Source organism: Amphichorda felina (assembly GCF_050947745.1).
Source record: "Amphichorda felina strain 45539 chromosome Unknown scaffold_9, whole genome shotgun sequence".
Classification (NCBI taxonomy): domain Eukaryota; kingdom Fungi; phylum Ascomycota; class Sordariomycetes; order Hypocreales; family Bionectriaceae; genus Amphichorda; species Amphichorda felina.
This window is the reverse complement of record NW_028145041.1, coordinates 2,578,944-2,594,562: the sequence shown is the minus strand read 5'-3', so window position 1 is coordinate 2,594,562 and position 15,619 is coordinate 2,578,944. Positions and strand designations below refer to the sequence as shown.

General features: G+C 57.4%; 8 protein-coding genes across 8 annotated transcripts; 3 read left to right on the top strand and 5 right to left on the bottom strand.

Annotated features, from left to right (window-relative positions):
• Positions 1 to 384: 384 nt before the first annotated feature.
• ACO1O0_009391 (VOC family protein) lies at positions 385 to 1,692 on the bottom strand (the record flags this gene model as incomplete). The annotated part of the gene is made up of 1 exon (XM_083198740.1): positions 385 to 1,692. The coding sequence occupies one exon, from the start codon at positions 1,690 to 1,692 to the stop codon at positions 385 to 387; it is 1,308 nt and encodes a 435-aa protein (XP_083046475.1).
• A 967-nt stretch (positions 1,693 to 2,659) lies between these two features.
• On the top strand, positions 2,660 to 3,767 carry ZTA1 (quinone oxidoreductase family protein; the record flags this gene model as incomplete). Its single annotated transcript, XM_083198739.1, has 3 exons — positions 2,660 to 3,435; positions 3,489 to 3,663; positions 3,720 to 3,767. 3 exons carry the CDS (start codon positions 2,660 to 2,662, stop codon positions 3,765 to 3,767), a joined length of 999 nt encoding a protein of 332 aa, XP_083046474.1.
• Positions 3,768 to 4,115: 348 nt separating this feature from the next.
• On the bottom strand, positions 4,116 to 5,139 carry ACO1O0_009389 (Alpha/Beta hydrolase protein; the record flags this gene model as incomplete). Its single annotated transcript, XM_083198738.1, has 2 exons — positions 4,116 to 4,766; positions 4,831 to 5,139. 2 exons carry the CDS (start codon positions 5,137 to 5,139, stop codon positions 4,116 to 4,118), a joined length of 960 nt encoding a protein of 319 aa, XP_083046473.1.
• Positions 5,140 to 5,468: 329 nt separating this feature from the next.
• On the bottom strand, positions 5,469 to 5,997 carry ACO1O0_009388 (uncharacterized protein; the record flags this gene model as incomplete). Its single annotated transcript, XM_083198737.1, has 2 exons — positions 5,469 to 5,703; positions 5,816 to 5,997. 2 exons carry the CDS (start codon positions 5,995 to 5,997, stop codon positions 5,469 to 5,471), a joined length of 417 nt encoding a protein of 138 aa, XP_083046472.1.
• A 461-nt stretch (positions 5,998 to 6,458) lies between these two features.
• On the top strand, positions 6,459 to 7,052 carry ACO1O0_009387 (Glyoxalase/Bleomycin resistance protein/Dihydroxybiphenyl dioxygenase; the record flags this gene model as incomplete). The annotated part of the gene is made up of 1 exon (XM_083198736.1): positions 6,459 to 7,052. One exon carries the CDS (start codon positions 6,459 to 6,461, stop codon positions 7,050 to 7,052), a length of 594 nt encoding a protein of 197 aa, XP_083046471.1.
• Positions 7,053 to 7,836: 784 nt separating this feature from the next.
• ACO1O0_009386 (FAD-dependent oxidoreductase) lies at positions 7,837 to 9,000 on the top strand (the record flags this gene model as incomplete). The annotated part of the gene is made up of 1 exon (XM_083198735.1): positions 7,837 to 9,000. One exon carries the CDS (start codon positions 7,837 to 7,839, stop codon positions 8,998 to 9,000), a length of 1,164 nt encoding a protein of 387 aa, XP_083046470.1.
• A 987-nt stretch (positions 9,001 to 9,987) lies between these two features.
• On the bottom strand, positions 9,988 to 11,555 carry ACO1O0_009385 (uncharacterized protein; the record flags this gene model as incomplete). The annotated part of the gene is made up of 5 exons (XM_083198734.1): positions 9,988 to 10,597; positions 10,674 to 11,047; positions 11,105 to 11,172; positions 11,228 to 11,284; positions 11,324 to 11,555. 5 exons carry the CDS (start codon positions 11,553 to 11,555, stop codon positions 9,988 to 9,990), a joined length of 1,341 nt encoding a protein of 446 aa, XP_083046469.1.
• A 1,257-nt stretch (positions 11,556 to 12,812) lies between these two features.
• Positions 12,813 to 14,710, bottom strand: ACO1O0_009384 (uncharacterized protein; the record flags this gene model as incomplete). Its single annotated transcript, XM_083198733.1, has 2 exons — positions 12,813 to 14,358; positions 14,577 to 14,710. The coding sequence occupies 2 exons, from the start codon at positions 14,708 to 14,710 to the stop codon at positions 12,813 to 12,815; spliced, it is 1,680 nt and encodes a 559-aa protein (XP_083046468.1).
• Positions 14,711 to 15,619: the final 909 nt, after the last annotated feature.

Here is a 15,619-nt window from a genome sequence, read left to right as displayed (position 1 = left end):
GCAGCTGAGGCAGGTGTTACCTACTGGCTAGTGAAAGTTGTGGGGTGTTGTGCACCTAGCTGAAGAGCTTTAGGACCAGTCAGACAGGGAAATGGAAATCAAATTAGTCGGCCGCCATTAGATAGAGAACATTTTAATAATTGGGAAACTAATGCATGATATTTTTTATTCATTTAATAAGAAAACTATTGCCATACCCAAGGCAGTTTAATGCATCCCGGCTGTCGCCCTTTCCTCTTGCCAGCCTCAACCTCTCTTCCTTCCTCCACCGCCAAGCTAGAGACCAGCTCCACCATCTACAGTCACGCCATTGGACCAAATCTTGGAATCGGAATTCTGAGGTGCAGGCAGATACCAAGTAAATCTCAGCTCCTAGGTAGTTGTCTAGGCCATCAGAATATCCACACGCAGCTCCCTCGCACACTCCCCAATGCTCTCCTCCTGCAGCATACGGTACAGCTCGAGCTGGTCCTTTACCCTGCACCCTAGCGCCTCCTCCAACAATTCCACGCCCCCGTCTTCCTCTTTGCTCGAAGCCTGAACGTCGCCGTCTCCCAGATTGGACTTGAATATGCCTGCCGCCGAGAGGGGAAGGAAGTCCTCATATGTGATGGGCTCGTACTCGACGAATCCATCTCTCAGCAGTTCCTCGATGCTGACTTGACCCTGTTCTCTCTTCTCAGTTGCGTACTTGCGTCCTAATTTGGTGGCCGTGTACCGGAAGTACACCAGCCCTTGCTCACGGAGCTCGTTCCAGGTATCTGGGTACTGAGAGAAGGCCTCTTTCAGTGCCTCATCCAGGCCCCGTGACTTGTCTGCCGACGCCAAGGTGAGCAGCTCATCATACAGAGCACGTCCCTTGGCCGTCACCGCCGCACCACGCTGCTCCACCTCACCAAACCGCGCCGTGTGCGTCCCCTCCTCCCCACCGTGGAACATGACCATCTCCTCCAGGGCCTTGAAGCTTGTCTGGCGCAGCAGGATCGCGCACTGGCGACTCGGCGGGCCTTCGATCCTCTCCTTGGCCGGCATTCCCTGTCGGACCATCTCGGCCTGGACGAGGTCAATGTCGAGGGTCCGGGGCGTTAGATGGTTGATTTGGGCACTGGGGAAGCACACAATATCGGCTATCATCATGTGCTCCTTCTTGAGGTGCAGGTAGTCGTTGATGGGGACAGTGGACCGCGAGTGCCACTTAAAGATCTTGAGACTTTCGGTGATGAGATCATCTACGTCGCGACATGTCATCTCTTTCCTGGCCTCGGCCTGGTCCAAGAGCTCGAGGAGGCGCGGAGTGAACAGTTGCCGCTTGCTGAGGATATCCTCCACGATGGCACGGATATCCGGTGAGACTAGATCTTTCCGAAGCACGGAGACGAAGACCCTGAAGGGGTTCTTCCTCAGAGAGTCAACAGTTGTTGGCCGGAATGCAGTCGCATAGAGCGGAAAATCGACGATCCGCAGGTCGTAGTATCCCACGGGATACATGCCCAGGAGAGAAAACAGCCTCTTGGCGACTCGCAACTCATATTCGGAGCCGAGCCTTATCGCACCATGCCTTTCAAGGTCATGTCGGAGGGGAAGGTCTTTCAGCTCCTTTCCCTGCGCCTTCAGGACGGTATTGTCTACCTCGCGCACGATTCGCACGAGATCTCCGTAGAGGGGGACCTCTTGTCTATACATGTCTGACATGGCGAGGCAGAACCTCGTCCGGAGCTCGTCCGCGTCCCATCTACATGGCATCAGCAATCTTGAAAGGGGTTGTACATGGTAATGTCGAAGTGATCGGGGTAACGTACGATATGGTATCCATTACTACACTGTTTCTTGTTCAAGGACTGTCTTCACAATTACAGCAGTGGTTACAAAAACTATCACAGGACATAAAAGCTTAGTTCCGGAAGCCCCTTAAAAGAATTCCAGCCCGAACCTTGAACGATCGTCAGCTTCTACAACCTGCTTATTCGGCCTTGTACTCCCTAGGGAGCCATTGACGACCAGCTTGTATCATTTCGGTTGAGATACGGACAGGCCCAAGGTGTCTATCAGGGCGGCATCATGCCGCAGTCGTCTATTGTGGGGTCCTGCGAGTCATGGCTTCGCATGGTCTGGCGAGCTGCCCTCTTCCGCACACAGCGCTTTAATTATGGCATGCCTATTCACCCCACAGGTCAATTACCGTTATATGGGGAAGCCGAAAACACGGGTTCCGAGAATTCGATTTGGCCGCTCCGGTCTGTGCATTGTTCCGTTGAGGCTGGCGGGATATCCGCCCAAGACCGGCAAGGTTCCGCAACACTAGAACACCCCGCAAGTTCACAACTCTTGTTTGTTAATTGAAAGCGCATCCGATTGAAGATTGCCTCGGTCGGTGAAATACACATTGATAATCCGCCAGCCCGGCGAGGGAGTACTCGTGCTGATCTTCCAATTCCACCCGCATTATCTCCGCCATGTTCAAACGGGGCCGGTCCTCCTTCACTACCAAGAATCGGGAATCCATCCATCGTGTTCCAAAGCTCGATGAAACATCAAAGCTGTCTGCTCCCTGTGACAATTCGAATCCCATGAATATCCCCCCCACGCCAAAAAGTTCTCAAACTTGCATGATTCAACACCCAACCACATACACCTCGGCACATTCATCAGCACATTCACAATGTCCATCCCATCAACACAGAGGGCCATCGTGGTCGAACAAGTCGGCGGCCCCGAGGTTCTCCAGTATCGCACCAACCACCCCGTTCCCACGCCCCAGGAGGGCCAGGTCCTTGTCAAGAACACCGTCTCAGGTATCAACTTCATCGACACCTACTTCCGCACGGGGCTGTATCCTTCCCCCAAGCCCGAGGTCCTAGGCCGCGAAGCCTCCGGCACCGTCGTAGCCCTGGGCCCTAACACGGAGTCCTCGGGCCTCGAGGTCGGCGACCGCGTCGTCTGGCTCGGCAACGCAGGGTATTCCGAGTATACGGCTACGCCCGTGGCCAAGACGGTCCGGATCCCCGATGGTGTGGCCGATGAGGTCGCCGTGGCGAGCTTCATGAGCGGGCTGACGGTGCTAGCGCTCGCGCAGGAAGCGTACGCGGTCAAGGCGGGAGACTGGGTGCTGCTGCATGCGGCCGCTGGTGGTGCGGGATATCTTATGACGCAGGTCCTCAAGACCATGGGTGCCAAGGTGATTGGCACGGCGGGAGGGCCAGAGAAGGTAGAGCTTGTTAAGAGTCTGGGCGCGGACCATGTCATTGACTACCGCAGTGAGGAGGGAAAGGACTGGCCGAGCATTGTTCAGGAGATCACAGGCGGACGGGGTGTTGATGTGGTGTACGACTCTGTTGGTAAGGACACATGGGAGGGAAGCATCGCAAGTGTAAAGAGGAAGGGAACCATTGTGTGGTTCGGTAATGCCAGTGGTCCCATCCCACCCCTGCCCCTGAAGTGAGTTGACTTTCAATCAACTCGCATCAATATTTGGATACTAACCGGCCCAGCCGCCTCTCTCCAAAGTGCATCAAGGTTGCTCGCCCGACACTCTTTGGGTACATCACAACACGCGAGGAGTTTGAGCATTACTCGGGCGAGCTCTTCCGCCTGCTCATGTCCGGCCAGCTCAAGGTCAGCATCCACAAGGTCTATCCTCTGGAGGAGGCGACCCAGGCACATATTGTAAGTCATTTTAATCACTCTTCTGTCGCTATTGACCTGTTAACGCATCTATTTAGGACCTCGAAGGTCGTAAGACGACTGGCAAGGCACTACTGGGTCTATAGCTCATGAGATAAAACGGGTGGTAATAGCCATACAAGCTCTAGTAAAAAAGAATTTACACAGTTCCAGCATTTTCCTCTATGTAATTCTATCGCAGAGGAATATCAGTTCAAGTCATACATTAGCCCTCCTCCCTTGCGGTGGCGATGAACTGCACTCACTTACACGCTTCGGTAGATTCTTTCTCCATAAGAGATTACCCATCAAAATGAATCAGAGATTCATTGTAGCAAACCCTATAACATGCTAATGCATGTCCATTCTCAGGGGCTATACCAAGCTCACCAAGACGCAAGATGATATATAAAAGAGATAGGTTCTTATAGTATATAGAGATAATTTAGATATAGCTATTTCGGACCCGCCATAAACAGCTGCCACACATCCACCAGCTTATCAAATAACTCCTCGCCCACAATCTTATACAGAGCATCCCTACGCCCCGTGCGCTCGGGGTCCTCCACCGGTACATAGCACGATTTATCCTCGCCGCCCTCCACAGGCGCATCATACACCATGGCCCCCTCCCTGACAGCTCTCTCATACGCGGGCCACGGCTCCGTGCCGTTGACAAAGGCAATTATATCCTTAGCATACCGCTCGGCGCACAGACGCTGCCCATGGGAGAGGGTGTTGTTGTAGCCGAGCAGCGCAAACGCAATGTCCTGGATGTGCGTGGCGTAACCCTTCCAGGGTCCATCCCAGGGGTTCGGGGCGTTAAAGTGGCAGAGGAACGCCTCTGTGCCGGGGATGTTGGATGAAGACCACCCGCGGGCCAGCTCCCGTGCAGGGAGGGCAAACATGACGTCGTTACCGTAGTTCAGGATGGGTTCCAGGTTCTCGCGAGTGTTTGATTCAGCCTTTCCGTCTAGTCCGTAGGCTGAAATAATGTCCTTGGCGATCTGCGGGTTGATGGGATCAAAGACCTTGGATAGGATGGAGATCATGGTCTTGGGCAGAATATCTGTCCGCTTTGAGACTCGCATGCCAAATGCCATGCCCTGGGATCATTTCATATCAGTATCTTTCTTTATTTAAGACTCAAGTGGAAGGGGAAATACGGACATCCATTTGACAATCTCCGAATAGAACCCTCTTGCAATGATTAAGCCCGGGAAACAGCTTGGTCAGCTCGTCTTGATTGCGTATCGCGCTGAAAGTAGTCCCCTGGGGGATGATATCGCCGTCAATGAGCGGCCCCATGGGGAACTTACGCCCAACCTTGCCCACAAGCTCTCCACCGGGGATCTCAATGAGCTTCTGGACCTGCCCCTTGGGAGAGAGCGCTGCCGCGTCAAGGACTCCCACGACAGACTGGTACGATGCCTCGGCCTGTTCGGTACGTCTCAGACGCTGCTGTGATGAGCCGCTCATACCAATGAACTGCTGGAAAAGGGGCTCGGGGGAGTGTAGGTGAAAACACCCAGAGGCTATTTATGCTGGTTAGCATGTGCCTCAATAATAACAAGAAGGGTTTCGTTGTACCTGAACCCGCGCTCTCTCCCAGAAAGGTAATTCTGTCGGGATCACCCCCGAAACCCGAAATGTGATGCTTAATCCAGCGCAGGGCGAGCCTCTGGTCGTCAAGGCCGTTGTTGGTTTTATACCCTGCCTCTCTCATGGCTAGGGAATAGAGAAATCCAGGAGCACCCACGCGATAACTGCCACGTTGAGCGGTGTTTCCCCTAATGTGGCTGGTGTACTTACTTGATGCCCACGCAGATCATAGGCGTCCCGAGCTCGACGCTCAGATTGGTGATGGGGCCGAGGTCGCATTGAGGGAATGAGCTGCTTCCAGTTGCAAATGCCCCTCCATGCACAAACACCATGACTGGGAGCTTCTTAGAGCCATCTAAGCTAGGGGAAGAGATGTTGAGGGTGAGACACTGCGTGTCAGACTGGTGGAAGGGCTCGAAGGGGAGGCTCTTCTGGATGATTCTCTGCTCGTGTTCACATCCGTCAGGGGGGCTCAAAGGGAGGGGTCTGGATTTCCATCAGTCTTTTTATTCGTTATCTGTTTTAGGGAGTCAATTTTGTTGGTGAATCTTACCCAAATTTTGTTGCGTCCAGGATACCCCAGGCGGAAGGGTATTGGACCAGCAGCTCACCCCGGGCGAATCTATCCTTGAGCGTAGCATACTGAATGCCGAGGAACTGGATGACCTTGGAGGACAGTTTGATCCCCTTTAGGGGCCCAATGGTCGGGTGGTTGATGGTCTCGTGGGTGGCCATGGTGGGTGGTGTTGTGAAGCTCTCTGGGGGAAATAGGGAAGGCCTTGGGAACGGATGAGTAACGTTTGAGGATGTTCCGAGGCCATTTCCATCTGCCTATCTACGTGACCTGGGACTGCGGAAGCATCTGAGGGAGCTCGGGGGTCAGAGATTCGGGGTTGGGTGAGGAGCCCCGTGGAGCTCCATGGGAACGCCCCTGGTGGAGATGGCGGCAATTCCGCAACCACCAGACGTGACTCTCTCCGCCCATACTGTATCCACATTGACATGCGATTCCTCGGAGTGATTGATAACGATGAGATCAAACACCATCGTCTTCCAGGGCGTATAAGACTGGAGCCCTGTCGTCCAAGACATCCACATTCACAACACCAGCCCGTGCTCTTGTTCTGTGATCTCCAGTTACTCCACCACCTACACGGCTACTCACTCCATCACCACATCATCACCACATCGCCAACATGACCAAGCTCATTAGTCCCTCATCCATTGGGCACTTTGGCATCCGCACGACGCCGGAAAAGTTTGATGCCATGGTGCAGTGGCACCTCAACTTCTTCGGGGGCCGCATCGTGCTGCAGAACGCCAAGGCGGCCTTCATCGCCTTCGACGACGAGCACCACCGGCTGGTCATTGTGCAGGACCCGGGTCACGGGGCCGTCGAGGACAGGCGCACGTCCTCGGGCATCTACCACATTGCCTTCACGCTGGACAGCCTGGCCGACCTGGCGACCAAGTACGAGCAGAACAGGGCACTGGGCATGACCCCCCACTGGCCCGTCAACCACGGCATGAGCACTAGCATGTACTACCTGGACCCGGACGGCAATGAGTTTGAGCTGCAGGTCGACAACTTTGACACGGCCGACGAGGCGGTCGCGTTCATGAAGACGGACGAGTACGCGCAGAACCCCATTGGCGTGGACATCGACATTGACGAGTGGCTGGCGAGGGTGCGCAGCGGCGAGGACGAGGCCAGCATCAAGAAGAGGCCCGTTATTGGACAGCGCCTGTCGCGATGGGAGAATTCCATATACTTCAAGGCGCCGCAGTAGGGTCGCATGTGCAAAGTTGATAGTATAGCATCCACTGAACAGACTCGCAACTATTTGTGCTTGGGGATGCCCCCTGAAAGAGTTGGCCGTAGTCAACAGAATGCTGCTCTGGCAGAGTCCGTGAGTGTGTGTTTGTAGGCTTATCAGCTTCCAGTACAGTGCCTTGCTACTGCCTCTTATTTTCTTCCTCCTTCCTTCCAAGAACACATTGACATCACTCAGAGTCAGTAACCCTATTAAAGGCAGGAAGGGCATTCGAGTTGAGGCAGGAGCCATCTTCACCGTATCCCGTGCACAACTCTCCCCCAACACCCAATACCAACCACCATCTTTAACCCCGTATCTCACCTCATCTTTCCTCATCTCCATCTCCAACAAACTCCGGTTCCCTCTCGCCCCATCACTCCCAGCATGTTTCCGCTTGAGCCCCACATTCTCTTCTCTTCCGCACCAGTTCCCCATATCCCCTATCTTCAGCTGTTGTGACTCCCGCCTTAACCCCATCCTCCATCATCCCGGAGGCGCCGGGTGAACTACCCCAATGGTTCTCATTCCGCATCCCGCAACACAAGATCCACATTGTCAATGGCTTCGCCGCAGCCTCTCGGTAGCCGTTGCTAGCTTGTTGCGGGGATGGCTGGGACTCAGCCCCCGTTCTTAAAGACGCCTGCCATGCCTCGGCGTTGGCCATGTCAGTCCTGTGCCTTCTCAGGCTATACCCCCCACGGCCCTTCCCGTCTTTTTTTCAGATCCACCTCCTAGATACCCGATAAACAAATCACAAATGGCTCCCAAGATCGCCATTGTCGGCGCCGGCCCCTCGGGTCTCTCCCTGGGCGCGCTGCTGGAGAAGAATGGCGTCGCCGACTACATCATCTACGAGCGCGGTGCCGAGAGCGAGCCGCCACGAGGAGGCTGCCTTGACCTCCACGTCGGCAGCGGGCAGCGCGTCATGAGGGAGGCCGGCCTCTTTGACCTCTTCAAGGCCAACTCTCGCGACGGCGACGCCACCATCCACCGCCTCTACACCCACGAAGGCGACCACGTCTTCACCTGGGGTGAGGGCCGTGACGCGCCCGAGATTGACCGCTCGCAGCTGCGTGCCGTCCTCATTTCCCCCATCCCCAAGCACAAGATTGTCTGGAGCAAGGGTCTCCAGAGTTCCGCCCGGGATGCGGACGGCAAGGTCGTCCTGACCTTTGCTGATGGGACCACAGCCTCCGGCTTTGACCTCGTCGTGGGCGCTGATGGCACCTTCAGCAAGCTCCGTCACCTGGTCACGACGGCCCAGCCCGCCTTTGCGGGCCAGATCTTCCTCACCACCACCATCAGCCCTGGGAACCCCTACTACGACACCTTTTACTCGCTGTGCAAGGTCGGGTCCATGGTCACCATGGGCCACGGCAAGCACATGTTCAACTCGCGCCAGGGCGAGGGCCACTACCGCATCGACGTCGGCATCCTCGAGTCCGAGGACTTCCCGACTCGCGGAGAAGTCGACTTTGACGACATTGACGCCGTCAAGAAGTACCTGCTCCAGGACAAGCTCTTTGGCAAGTACTCGCAGTCCATGCAGGACATTATCCGGCACAGCGAGGGCCCCTTCCGGCCGTGGCTCATGTACCACATGCCCACCGACCGCCTCAACTGGTCACCGTCGCCCGGCGTGACGCTCATCGGCGACGCAGCGCACGTCACAACGCCCTTTGTGGGCGACGGCGTCAACTGCGCGATGCGCGACGCCGTCATCCTCGTGGACAAGATCAAGGAGTTTGGCGTGACGGACCGGGCCGCGGCAGAGTACGAAAGGGACATGTTCCCTTACGCGATCGATGTCATCTCGCGGAGTGTGGCGAGCGGCAAGATGTTCTTTGCCGAGGACGCGCCCAAGACGTTTATCGAGGTCATGAAGTCGGTGCCGCTAATCGGCAAGACGGACGAGTACTAAGGGAAAGAGAGACAGTCATATAAATGCACAGCGCTTGCAAATTTTATTCATTCTTCATGATTCCAACATGCTTGCCAATGAGTAATTAATGAGTATGTGTATCCGGACCCGGAGCGGCCCCGATCCCGAGATTCGGATCCGAGTGGGGGCCACCACCGTCTACCAGGTCCATGCAACGGCTGTAACCTGCGGCGCCATCCGATGATGCACCGTCCGCCGGTTCTTCGACTCCCTGCAGTCCTCACATAGACGCCTCCTCGTGGACCGGCCCAAGAAGCTCGGCGATGTGGTGACAAGTCCGCAGCAGCCGCAGTCGTTCCATTCGATGAGCAGCGCGGGCTCGTCGAGGAGATGCCCGCACCGTAAGACGGTATGCGGGACCAGCTCCTTGCACATTCCTGGGTCTGGTTGCTAGCTGTCGTCAGCAATATTGTGGGCTGGGAGAGTGTGCTTGGGGTACTATCTCACAGGGACTGCCAGGTCTTAATTGTCGGTCGGCAATATTAGACGCAACCAGATCAATAAAGTGAAGAAGGGGCATATCAATTGAACAAAACCAGAAGATCACCCACCGTATTTATTCACAGTTAGAAGCCCAACAGCGACCATCGTCGGCATCACAGGGTCCATGCCGAATATTTACGGCGGAGGCCATGAGCCAACGAAATGCAGCGACACCAGCGCTGGGAAATGAGACGTGTGTGTTTGTGCCACAAGGCAGAATCACTTTGCCCGAAGACGTTGCAATTTCTGCATTCTGGTCTATTACAGTAGTACTATATCCACTCTCTCGGTTTCTTTTATTTTAATTGTTTTGCCTTGCACCCGATCTGGAACAAAAAATAAAGGCTAGTTAGCCTTGGCAGAGGAAGCCGACGACTACGTAAACGACGACACCACGCGAATCTTCATTCAATATCAGGGGCCTCGGCAGAAATACTGGACGAAATAAATATCAAAAAAAAAATTAAAAAAAATTACAATCCCCTAATTACTCGCATACGACACCTTGGTCTCCCTCGTCACATTGATCCCACCCCCCAGCCGCGGACGATCATGATCACTCTCCCCCCAGGCCGTCACCACCGTCGACCTGCCCACCCTCCCTTCCGCCGGATACTGCTTCCCTTCCACGCTCCCCAGACTATCATCATCATCATCATCACTGCTTGCGCCCCTCGTGGCCGCACGACTCGCCCCCTTCCCGTCCACCCACAGCTTCGCCTCGTCCCCCGCCCGCGCATCGTCATCCCGGCTGTGCAGCTCGTACGCCTCCTGCGCAGCAGCCAACCTGCTCCCTCGCTTCGTGCCACCCACCGTCGCCAGGGCATCGAGGTGGTTGGACCGGCGCGAGCCGTATCCCGGCGTGGCGCCCGAGTGTCTTCCGCCGCCGCTGTGGGAGTAGACCTTCGAGGCGATGATGAAGGGCAGGTATCGCACAAAGAGGGGCTTGAGGGCGGGGACCGAGGCGCACAGCAGGCCCGCGTTGATCTCGACGTAGCCCCAGACCATCTGCGGCGGCACGGCGAAGGTGTAGTCGGCGGCGGAGAGGAGCCCCGGGAGGATGACGGTTCGCTTGATGGTGGCGGCGCAGACACTTTGTTTCCATTGTTAGCACGGAGAGAGGGGATGGATATTGGGGGGGGGCGGGGGCGGGTGCAAAAGGGACGTACAGGCCGCCGGTGCCAAAGAGCAGTATCAGCGAGACCTTCTGGCGGGTGGAGATCTTCAGGGGCACCACGACGGGCAGCGGGATGAGCAGGATGAGGAGGTCGATGACGGCGTTGGCGACGCTGAGGACCATCATGGGGATCATGCGGCCCAGGCACGTGCCCTTCAGGGCCTGGTTCCAGAACTTGGCCACGGGGATGCACTGGAAGATCATGAGGAACTCGTAGACGACCGTGTAGACGGCCACGACGCCGATGAGGGTGTACACCGACCGCCGGAAGTAACCCCGGACCGACAGGCGCAGGTAGAAGGCCAGGATGGAGAGCTTGGAGAAGGACACGGAGCTCGAGTAGAGGACGGCCGTGGTCAGTTGGAGCTGTCCGCGTCAGTCTACATCCATATCCACATACCGGTATGGGCCAGTGGAGGATACCTTCATAAAGTCCATAAAGTTCTTGGCGGGAACGTCCCAGATGTGGTTCCCAGCGCCCAGCGGCTCGGCTGCGAACTCGTCAGCACTCGGGCTACACAGGATCCCTGCATCTATTCCACTTACAGGCCATGATGACGCCCAGGTAGGCCAGTGCCAGCGCCAAAGATATGAGGATCAGATCTAGCATGGTTAGACACGTCGGGTTACCCTTCAGCATACGCGGACCGGGCAGCTCACAGTCATCGGCGCCAACATTGCGGACCACCCAGATACGCGTAAAGAGACGAGCCGCGACGCAGAGGGTGGCAATGACGGTGGTGGCAATCCCCACAGCGTTGAGGCCAGACGCAGAAGTCGGCTGGTCCAGCGTTATGCGGGTCTCGCCGGGGGGCACCGGAGCCGCCCACAGGGTGGCATCGTTGGGGTCGAGGGTGCTTGGGTCGATGGGCATGGTGCTGTCCTGTCCTGGGAGGGGACATGAGTCGTGGGAGAGAACACCATTCTAGAGAGGAAAGAAGTGAGCAGCTGGGAGGGTTAAGAAGAGTTCGGGGGCTTGCGGGGGGAACGACCTGTCGGAACTTGGGGCTCGTAAAGCTTGCTCAAAAGGTGAGAGGACGCATCGGAGAAAAGGGGGAGATGCCCCTGCTAGGCCAGATTCTGACGCACATCATTTGACATATGATATTTTTAATCCATGGATCCTGAAGTCGGAGCCTCGGGGGGCAATAGACCCCTGCTTGGACCTCTTGTCCTTCTTCTTCAACAAGCCCAGCAGCCTGGCACGTGTAGGCAGTAGCCAGCAGATAAGCGTGGCCCCAACCCAACGGCTCTTGCAACTATGCTCGTGTATCCGTACTCTGTTCAAAATTAGATATTACCAGAGTGGCCAACTGCCGGCGCACAATGGCCTTGGCAGTCATCAAGGCCTGGCATTAGCACGATGCAGACCCAGGGGTGGATGATGGATCATCGGTATGGAGTTGTGGAGAATAAATGCGAGAGCAGCCATCCCAAGCTGTCATCCAAGCAGGCCTCTAGCGGCTCTGAAGGGGCTGTATCCGTACTATGTTCTTGGATATAAACCGGCTTCTATGTTACTGGTCGCATCAACCTCTCTCAACGTGCCAACCTCATCCGTCCATACCACTACCGGTAATCAAAAGGGAGAACAGGTCTACTTGCCCAGAGCGGGATCCCCTCAGGCCGGTCTCCAGCAGCGGAGCCAATTACACGATTCCACTGGGCCAGTTCCCCGGGGTAAGCACTTGGCCTTGACGTTGGATGCGCATCGCTATATCCCTTCTCCGGCCTATTCCCCGTTGTAGAATGGTCAGGTCCCCATAGTGCTCCACAACCTGCTCCAGCTGCCGGGATGCTGGCATCCTTGGGCAGTACTACTACTACCAGGCGAGCAATCATTTCGCCGGACTCGAAATTGGTTGCGCTACCACCGTCCCGGCGCGATCTGAGCATGTACAGGGGAGGTGTTGCTCCATCCTCCAGGTTCTGATGATAATATATCCCATTTCCCACATAGACTTGGTTCAGTTATTCAGTGTATATTGAACAGCCCACAGAACGGAGTGGGAATAGCCGATATGATACCATGACGGAGATCTACAATAGCCCCTTTGGACAAGTGGAGTGATGGCCCGATGGCCTTTACCAATGCTCAATCCTCCCCAGCATTGCCGCGCCCAGATAATGCTCACCAGCTCAGCAGACGCCGCTGCCCCGAGTCCCCCCTGGCCCATTCCGCCCACGTCTGCAGCCTCACCATAGCCGTCCTCTGGCCCGTGAAGCTCATCTGGATGGTGCGAATGCGGCACATGACCGGAATCTGCACCTGCTCGCTGGGCATGGGCATGTGCACCAGCCCATGCAAGCCACCCATATCCGTATTGATGATACCACTATCCCCGTCCACGTCCCCCTCACCCCCCTGCCCCTGGAGATCCATCCCCATCGCCCCCATGGCCTCCAGCTCCCTCCCCAGCACCAGATCCGACAGCCTCGCCGCCATGACCGTGTGCCACAGCCCCTCCAGCCTCGGCCTCCTCATCAGATCGGCCGCCTCCCTCCGCAGCGCCACCGTCGGCGCCGTGTGCGCCACCATGAAGACGGCATCCAGCGTCGTCGGGTTCAGCGTGAACGCCACGGGCCCCTTGCCCCCGACCTCGATCCTCGTCTCGCCGATGCCCAGCACCCGCCGCGCGTCGTCCATGATTCTCCTGCACAGGACCGGGAACCCGCGCTCCCGGGCCCGCGCATCGGGCTCCTCCGGGTCGACCATCAGGACCATGCGGCACGTGCCCATGAACAGCCGCAGCGGGATCAGCGCGTCGCGCAGCTGCTCCCTCGAGGCGCGCGGCGATGCAAAGCCCGGCCTGTCGAGCTCTGCCTCGAAGAGCCTGCGCGCCCTGCGCAGCTCCCTGTACGCGCGCATGTGCGGCCTCTGCGCCGCCGCCAGGAGGGCGACCTGGGCCTCGCGCCCCTCGGCCGTGTAGTCCCCGGCCAGGAGGGCGCCGAGTGCCTCGCCGTGCTCCTGGGAGGAGTAGACGACGCCGTTCATGAGGGACTCGGCGGCGCGGCTGGCGGCGAGGAGGGACTCGGGGGTCAGGGTGCTGGGGGCCCGTGGGGCCCTGTAGGAGCGCCAGACGCGGAAGATGCTGTTGTCGAGGATCTGCGAGGGGGGCGCGGAGCCTACGAGGCCGCCGTGCTGCAGGGCCTTGGACATCATGTCCATGCGGAGGAGGAGATTCCGTATGGGCGGGAGGGAGACGGGGAGGGGGTGGAGCGCTGGGGGGGAGGGCTTGGCCGCGGGGCTTCGGACGATGGGACTGGTGCCGTCGTCCCCGTCAACCTCGCGCAGGAGATTGACTCCGGCTCGCAGGTGCATGGCAGCCTGGTCGTGATGGCCCTGGAGGGTGGCCATGCAGGCAAAGACGGCGCTGACGGTGAGGGCACGGCCCTTGTCGGCGCGACGCGGGGAGGACGACTCGATGAGGCATCGGATGGCAGCGTTGGCCTGGGCGAGGGCAAAGGCCGAGGTGGAGGCATCTCCAGACGAGAGGGGGCCCCCAGCGGCCTCGTGGACGGCTCCAAGCCCAACGACGGCGTGCCAGATGGCGGCGTCGGCGTGGCAGACACGGGGGAGCTCGGCCAGCCAGAAGTCGGCGTCGAAGAAGCCGGAGAGGGAGGGGGCGACGACGTCGAGGAAGTAGGTGTAGCTGCGCAGCTCACGGGGGTTGAGCCTAGGGAGGAGGAGGAGTCGGTTGGAGGGGGAGGGGCAGAGTATTGAGGAGGGTGGTAGTGATGATGATGAGGAGGAGGAGGAGGAGGACGGGGACTCAGATGAGGAGTAGCCATCGCACTTGCGGCCTGTCGACACGCAGCGGTAGCAGGCCGGCTTCTGCTCGTCGCAGCGAAGGCGACGAATCCTAAAGTATGCTGTCAATACGGCCACAGATACATGGCATTGGTGATGAGACAGAGGAGAGAGGCGTACTTGCAGGTCTGGCACCCCGTGCGCACCTTTCGGTGGAATGCCCGCTTCTGGCGGCCAGGCCCTGGTCCCAGCCGCGTGTCTGGCGCGAGGCCGGCCATGGCAGTTCAGTGGACGGATGGCGATGATGCCGGAGCCAAGTTGGAGCCAAAGCTGGACCTGGATGCCAAGCGACGTGATGCATCCCTGCTGCGGCTGATGGGCATAATCCGATACGACCAGGCCAATCACGGCCACGGTATCTGTATCCGTACCATGTAGACTCGAGTTGTAGACTGACCGACCCTGCCGCGACACATTACTTCGAGGCTCGGATCTGCCTGGGTTGTAGTTTATAATTCATAATCCAGGCCCTGGAGGTCATCAACCCAAGGGTCAACCATCGAGGCCTGTCGTCGACCCGGTGGGCATGTGTCGATGCATGCGGAGAATACCTCTGGTAGTGCTGGCAGTCTGACACAAGTGACACAACATCAGTCGATGCATATTTCCCCTTCGGGACGCGGCGCAGCATGGGAATGTACACATCATATCAGTGACGACATGCATTCTTGATGATGCACTCATGCTCTGATAAGACGGCTGTGTGAGAGTCTGATGCACCGAGGCATATAAGTCGAGAGGGGGCCTCCCTCCATAGCCATTGAACATATAACTAGTTAGTTAGTTAATACACCACCACCACCACCACCAATCCATCATCTACTGCTGCCCAAGCACTCAGAATGGCCTCGCTTGTCGCCTTCATGTTCCTCGACTGGGGCGAAGACGATTCCCACCAGCAGCCCCCCGCACAGAAAATACACGCACCCCAGACATTCGCCTCCACCACTGCCTCATCGCCATCGCCATCGCCATCAACATCATCACCATCACCAGCAGCTCCCACGCAAACCTCCGCCACCCCGCAGCAGCCACAGAACAACAACCACGGCCTCGGTCAATCATGACCATCGCCACCTCCGACGCATTGGCATGGCCACATCTCACACCTCACACCTCACACCGAC